Here is a 7,500-nt window from a genome sequence, read left to right as displayed (position 1 = left end):
GGTATGAGCTTAGAATTCCTGAAGTGTTTGTAGGACAGTCTGTGTTTTTACTAACACAGCAATATGAAAAAAAAAAAAACATGTTGATTATACCATACCATGGTAGGAAGTCCTCCCTATCGCCAAGATTATACATTCGATAACATTTGCATGACACAGTTTCATTGCTGTTTATACATGTATTATCAATATCATATTTTGTTCACATGGGTGAATGTCATCTATATTTGCTGCACAGTCACTTGTGGGCTAATATTTCTATTCAAGGATGGTCCTAGATCAGAACAATCATGTTATTATAATATTTGTGGATATTTTAAAAAATACTGTGTCAGCTCTCATAAAAGAATACGGGAACAGACACTGATAGCAGTATTAAATTTTAAAATATTCATAAATACCTACTTGTATTTACAGCATGATTGTTATTTACTAGGACCGTCCTTGAATAGAATATTACTATTATTAGCCCACAAGTGACTGTGATTTGCTGTCATGCTTCAGTGGGTAGGACTTTAGTGAGTGATCAATCTGATGTTAAAACTGATTTTACTTATTTTCATTTTTTCAGGAGTTGACATATTTTACAAAGAAAGAAATTCTACAGTAAGTATAAAATTTTACCTTGTGTTTTTTATGAATTGTTAATGTTATGTTTAGTACTGGGCTAATCTCACATCTTGTAACCATGAGACCACACCAAAAGATTGCACACCTGTGTTTTTGTTACCCCAGAAAAATGTGTGGAACTCGGGTAGATTTGACCTGCCTACCATATCATGATTGATATATGTAATAGGAAGATAACATAAGCCAATGATGTTTGTTTACTGTTCTTCTGAATTTCAATTGATACAGAAATGTTTTTTTCTTTCTTTTCTGAAGTGTTTACAAACGTTTCCATCTGTTGGATCCTGACGCTGTACGACAGGACAAGAATGTCAGATTACCCATGGACAAAATACTAGACCTACAAGAAATGAGGGTAAATAATAAAATGACATTTGTTTCAAGGCCAATCAAGAATTTGTTATGGTTTACTACATCCTTCATTGCAGTGTGAAGAGTACTATTCTGGTTTTGTTCTATTTAATACAAGTGATAGGTGTGGTGTATAACCATGGTTATGTCACCTCCACCTAGTTAAAGATTATTCTCTAAAAAAAATGTGATTTTACTCTTTTTTTTGAATTACATTTTGAATCTATTTTTTAATTATGTTTGCATCGTGGTCAAATGGTTTATTGTGTGATGTGTATGACATATAAATTGGCATATTCATTCAATGCAGGTACATTTGCCAACTCTCTACTGACTTCTGTGATCTACTCTATGCATACGTGTATTAACTGTTGAGTAGCAGCGTCATAGATTACGTTATTTGTTTTAGGTGAATCCATTCAAGGACAGAATCTGTAAGGTATTTTCATCGTCTGGTGATGGTGACCAAACATTTGAGGATTTCCTGGATATGATGTCTGTGTTCAGTGACAATGCACCAAAATCAGTCAAAGCCGAGTATGCCTTTAGGATCTATGGTAAGTACAGTTTGTAGTTTCCTTTGTGCTCTTCAGAAAAGTTTTGTAAATGTAAACCTCTCTGTAGAGAAAAGATACTGTGAGCTGATGTCCTAGCCAATATGTGTGTGGTATTCATATACACTAGGTTTCCAACAGTATGTTGCATTCATGTATATCACTTCTTAAAATTAGAATGCTTGCATGTATCAACCCAACAAAATGCCCCCCCCCCCTCCCCTCCTACACCCTTTCAAAAATGAGAAAGTAAATTAAACAATAGAGGTGATGTCATGGTTGTTTTGACAACATGAATGATGAACATGTTTAAAAGTAATAATTTTTTTAATTATCATGTTTTGTGTCAATTCCTATAATTCAGATTCCATTGTATCACTCAAGGAAATAATAAAGAACTATACGTGAATGATGAATATGCGTAAATTTTTTAATTGACACTTTCTTTCATCATTTTGTGCAGATTTCAATGAAGATGATTTTATTGACAGTTCTGATCTGAAGGAGGTAATAAACAGACTTACAGGAGACCAAGAATTATCAGATGAAGACATGCAACAGTTGATAGATAATGTAAGTAAATGTAACAACTACTAAATTTCAAATGACCTATTTCAGTATTTAGTTACATTTCTTGAACTCGGAATGTTACTACATTAGGCCTAACAAAAAGAATTGTGTGGTTTTTCATACATGAGTGTCTAAGTTCAAGTAGTTATGTTTTCTGTTGTTTTCCAAATGGTCTCTGTGTTATTGGTTTCTTCTGATCAGCTGTACAGCCATTACAGATTGGAAGAACAGTTTTACATTGTCTTTTTAAGTTTATGTCAGTTTCCACATCCACTATTTCTTGCGAGACTTCATAATTTTTGTAATTTTATAATTATTTATCCTGAATACATGTACATAAATAAAGTTTATGGTCGGCATGAAAAAACTAGGTGGGGTTGGGTAACCTGAACCAAACTATTTTTGTTAGGTCCACATAGTGGAAAATAGAAGTCAGTGTCACAGTAAAATATAGTTATCCATCTACTGCAACCCTTTATGACATATTGATTTAAAATGACCATATGGGTGAGAATTTGGTATTCATTTTGATTTTCTAAAACTGCTTTTTTGTATACTATAATTCTGGGGATTTTGAATTGAATTTTAAAACTGTGTATATTTTATATTCTATTACTCCCTTTCCTGTTTATCAAAGATTTTTGAAGAAGCTGATCTAGATGATGATGACTCGCTCTCATTTGCTGAATTTGAACATGTCATTTCAAAGGCCCCAGACTTCATGAAGTAAGTAATATACTGATAAATTCTGAAAAGACCGTAGTTAATAAAGACAGATACTCACAAAAGGGATTTGGCTATAAGTAGATGGTAGTCAAAATTGTTTATCTCCCAAAATAGAGTGGAGCCAGAAATGTAAAAAACAGTGTTTTTCTGCTAACATTTCCACACACCAAAATAGACTTTTGTATTTACATAAGCTGTGACAACCACTGATAAGTTTGGCAACAACATTTATTGAAACACCAAAACATGTAAGGTATATTCTTTACCAAAAGCAATATTGTACAAGTCCAAAGAGCTTTAAAATCGGATTTGTTTTGTGATATAAATAAGGGGTTATTTTATCACAAACCGGAAGTATTACCTTGTCCAAAGATTTCATGGAATCTTGATTGACATCTTTAGTGGACTGAATGTTTCTGCCAGATGTTAATGACATCACATGGTTATGTACAAGCACTTCAGAACTGAGAAATGGCACTTGAGATCCTCTAGTCTAATAAAATGAATCTTGACTACCCTAGTTGATCTCAAATGACATTTTGTACAATTTATTTGATGATTGGTTATTCTCAAACTTTTATAATTCTAACCTACACTAGTTAAGTCCTTAGCTTATTGCATGAAACAATGACTGCGTTTTCTTATTCCAGCTTACAATATTGTAACTTTATTGTTTTACAGCTCCTTCCGATTCCGGTTATAAATCAAACCAATACAGTATACAGCAGCAGATAAAGAACAGAAAACAAGAATTTACAGGAGTTGATAAATTTCAATTGGTCACAAATGACACTGAAAAGGGGTTGCCTTATTTGTAAATATTGAAACTGGAAAAGACTAAATTAATTGATATAAAACACATATAAAGCATTATTGTAAATACATTTTTTATCATATGATACTTTGATATTTATTTCAGTTGAAAATATGACAAATTAGGGAGAAATCCTTTGATGCACAATCTTAAGAAATCATCTGCACTTTGCCTGTTGCTACCCTAGTGTATTTTTTGACAATGAATAGTCTAAGTTTTGTAATATTTGTAAGCTGCACGAGCTGCAACTAGAACTTTTGTTGAAACTGTTTTGTTGGATTACTTGTAATATCAAATCAACTCTTGGTAAACATATTTACGTAGCTGTACACAAAATCCAATCAAATTGATACAATAAATCCAATCAAATTGATATTTCAGTCGGGTCCCTGAAAGAAGCACCCAATGCAATTATGATTTCAACTGGTTATGTATTAATTCTGGATAAAATTGACCTCAAATTAACATGCAATGACCAATTATTGGTATTTTAAAAATATTTCAGGGAATATATTGATGTTTGTGTCATCACTAATGAAGATAATTAATACTTTATTTCTACTTGATTAAAAATTACTCAACTGAAACTATGAAAATTGAGTGAACAGCAAAATACATATGACAATGAGCAGACGTGGAAATGAGGACAGAAATAGTTGACAAGAGCGAGTTTCACCTCATTCAATGAAGAAAATTAGACAATATACCAGAATAAATTTACAGCAAGAAAAACTTACTAGTATTAATGAAAAAAAATGACCCTGATTCCTGACTTATAATGTTCCAGTTACAACTATTGCAGTATTAACTGTTATGGCAGACATACACCCTTTATCAATCTCTGTAATTGCCAAGGACGACATGTTGGTCAATTTGGCTTTTTTTTAAACCCAACTTTTTGAATCCCATCGTTGTTGATTAATATCTTACAAGTGGAGACATGAGACTTTGATAAGATTATTTGTGTGTTATGTATTAAATGTTTGATAGCTCTGCCTGATATTATCGACATATACATTTCACATCCAAAGTTTAATCCTTATCCTGCTTTGGCCCTAGAGGGCAGTAATAACATCCAAGCAGTGTAGATTTTCAGGGGTTTTGTTTTCTTATGTATGGTTTCCTTTCCAAATTATGGGTATTTGAATAGGAAACTGTTAATTTACATGACATTTTCTCGTCCTTTTCTGAAGTTCTATAATCTTTTTAAGAAAACAATGTTTATGATTGAACAGTCAGATGTAAAACAAATTTTATTCAGCTGGACTGCTTTTTTTAAATTCAATATCTATTTGTTTTCTGTCTTCCTGAAGAGTGAAATTTCTGTGAAAAAATGCTATTTACATATACATATACCTGCTACGTATGCATTCAAGAAAAAAAAACGATGAACATATCAAGAGAGAAAAATAGAAAAAGGTATAGTTTTGAGATAAAGGTCAAAGGTTATCAGAGGTCAATATGAAAGGTAAAGTCTGTACCACCAACGTCTGTATTTACTTTGTGACATTAGCTTATGTACTGAACATATAGGAAAACAATAGAAGCTTAAAAGACCAAACAAACTTTGGTGTGGCAGATTTACAGAGCCTTACCAAGTGTGTGCCTTTCTTTTCATTGTTCTTTACATTTCTAACCTAACCTAAGAATGTTATTGTGTCTGTAGCCTTCATATTTGAAAAGGGGGATTTACTACTTCTTTACTCATTCTTTTATAGTAAGCAGGGTTATTCTTTGAAGGCTCCTCAGTGTTTATTTGTTGTGTTTAAAACGTTCATGTTATGGTAAACAGCCTGGTTCTTTCCCATTACAATACAATTTGAATGACATTGGAAACAGCAATAACTAAATATTTCATTACTTTTGTGAAGTGCCTGGGTGCAAGCTGAGTTATAAGTTGTTTACTCAAGTGAAAATGCTTAGATAAAACCACATAGCGTATAATGTTAATGTCGATGCATGTCCTTGGATAAAATTACAATTGTCTTCTGGCATTGTTAGATCTGTTTCTTGCATGGTAGGATTTCCCAAGTATTTTTGATACATATGAATAATTGCATCATCATTTTGTTCATGGGTTGTATCTTGATACTAGGTTTGAGTTCAGTCAATTGCAAGTGGTGGTTAAGTATGGTTCAGTAAGTACAGTACTGTGTCTTTGCACCTTTTAATTATGCAGCAAAAAGTATACCCAGATGTGTATGAACTCAGCTTGTGCCCCTTTAAGACGGAATGTTCATAAACTCTTGGATCATATTAGACTGAAGAACTCATCATGGTTGGCATGAAACAAGTGACAAATGTAGCACACTGTGATGAATCTTTCAGTGGAAGTTCATATGTATTAAAGGAAATTTCTACTCATGAGTTGAAATCAGGGTTTTTTTGTGGAAATTTTGGATTTGTTTTCCAAAAATGTGAGTAGAATTGTTCTTTTATAAATATGTTCTAATGATAATTTAAAAAATAATCTTTTACATTTGCAACTTTCACCAATGTTTGCAATTGTCTTTACATTAGTAAAACTAGAGTGGCATCAGTTGTGACGGAAAAATAGTGTGTGTGTGTGGGGGGGGGGGTTGTGTTTGTCATCAATTTGTTTAATTATCAATTTATTTCTAAAAGTAAAATTGTGTCTTTTTGATGTCCTTAGGTCTTTTGTTTCCCATACACCTTCCTCACATACATACATCCAAAATTTCGCACCCTTGTCAGTCTCACACACACAAAACTTGCTTGGTTACCAAATTGAATGAATGGAAAACATCTTATTGTTGGTTTTTAAGAGTGAATTTAATCCATTCTATTATGTTTTGTTAAATTGTTATTACATATCCATTCCAGTGTGCATTTTTGTACACTGAATTGTGATTTCATTCAGAGAGAAATTTGAGAACATGCTTAAACAAAACCTTCCCCGTCAACAACAAACAAATAAACTTCTTGTTTACCAGTCCACCTCTTTACACCTTGAGGCCTCCTCCCTCACTATTATACAAAGGAGATGATCGTGCCATAAATTGTCATAAAATAAATAAAAATAGCACAAACTAAGTTTTGCAATGTGTTTTGTTAAAGGAGAAAGAGCTACATAAAACTCTCCCTCCTAATGCAGTCACTCAAAAAAAATAAAACAGAAGTAACAGTGTGTGTATAACCTGATGTTGGTATAATTTCAATTTATAACCACGATTTTAAGTCTGGTTGTCTTAGAAATGCTGTTGAAGTCAGAAGAAAGTTTTATAATTTTGACGAGATTCTGAATTCCAGGGATAAAAAAAAATTCGGTTTCTCAATCTTACCACCATACCGGCCATAGAGGGCGTAATTCCTTGTATGATGCATAACTTGACACTTCGCATTCCGTCCTATATGATCACAGGGCACTCAGGCTTAGATATGTTTACAACAAACAAACAAAAACCCAAACAAACAAACAAAATAAATAAATACTGACAAGCATCAACAAGAGAGTAATTACAAATCATTACCAACTACAAGAATTACTATATGTTTTCCTATATGTGAAATGGTACTTACCCCACAATTGTGACCATTTTGCATATAGGAAAACATAAAAAATTATAGTGATTTTTGTTGTAGAAAATGCTTTGTAATTACTCTCTTGTTGATGTTTGTCACCATTTATCTATTTATTTATCGTTTGTTTATTTATCTATTTACTTTGTTTGTTTGTTTGTTTGTTTTCATAACTAACTTAGCCTGAATGCCCTGTGTTATGATCGCTCATATAACAAGACGTCACTTCGAACGTTAGTCCTATATGGTGTTTAGTTCGCTGACTGGTCCATTTATTGAAACTGTTCTGTTAACTACTCCCATAACACGATACGG

General features: G+C 32.5%; 1 protein-coding gene across 1 annotated transcript in view; it reads left to right on the top strand.

Annotated features, from left to right (window-relative positions):
* The window catches only part of LOC144445457 (calcium and integrin-binding family member 2-like), a 6,817-nt gene extending 682 nt beyond the window's left edge, over positions 1 to 6,135 (top strand). The window contains exons 2-7 of the mRNA XM_078135012.1: positions 572 to 606; positions 886 to 985; positions 1,391 to 1,538; positions 1,999 to 2,108; positions 2,743 to 2,831; positions 3,513 to 6,135. Coding sequence (XP_077991138.1) covers positions 572 to 606; positions 886 to 985; positions 1,391 to 1,538; positions 1,999 to 2,108; positions 2,743 to 2,831; positions 3,513 to 3,534 — 504 coding nt within the window. The 3' untranslated portion in view covers positions 3,535 to 6,135. The remainder of the gene's footprint in view (positions 1 to 571; positions 607 to 885; positions 986 to 1,390; positions 1,539 to 1,998; positions 2,109 to 2,742; positions 2,832 to 3,512) is intronic.
* Positions 6,136 to 7,500: the final 1,365 nt, after the last annotated feature.

Source organism: Glandiceps talaboti, chromosome 14 (genome assembly GCF_964340395.1).
Source record: "Glandiceps talaboti chromosome 14, keGlaTala1.1, whole genome shotgun sequence".
In the NCBI taxonomy this organism is placed as follows: domain Eukaryota; kingdom Metazoa; phylum Hemichordata; class Enteropneusta; family Spengelidae; genus Glandiceps; species Glandiceps talaboti.
The sequence above is the reverse complement of the archived record's forward strand: the minus strand, read 5'-3'. Positions and strand labels throughout refer to the sequence as shown.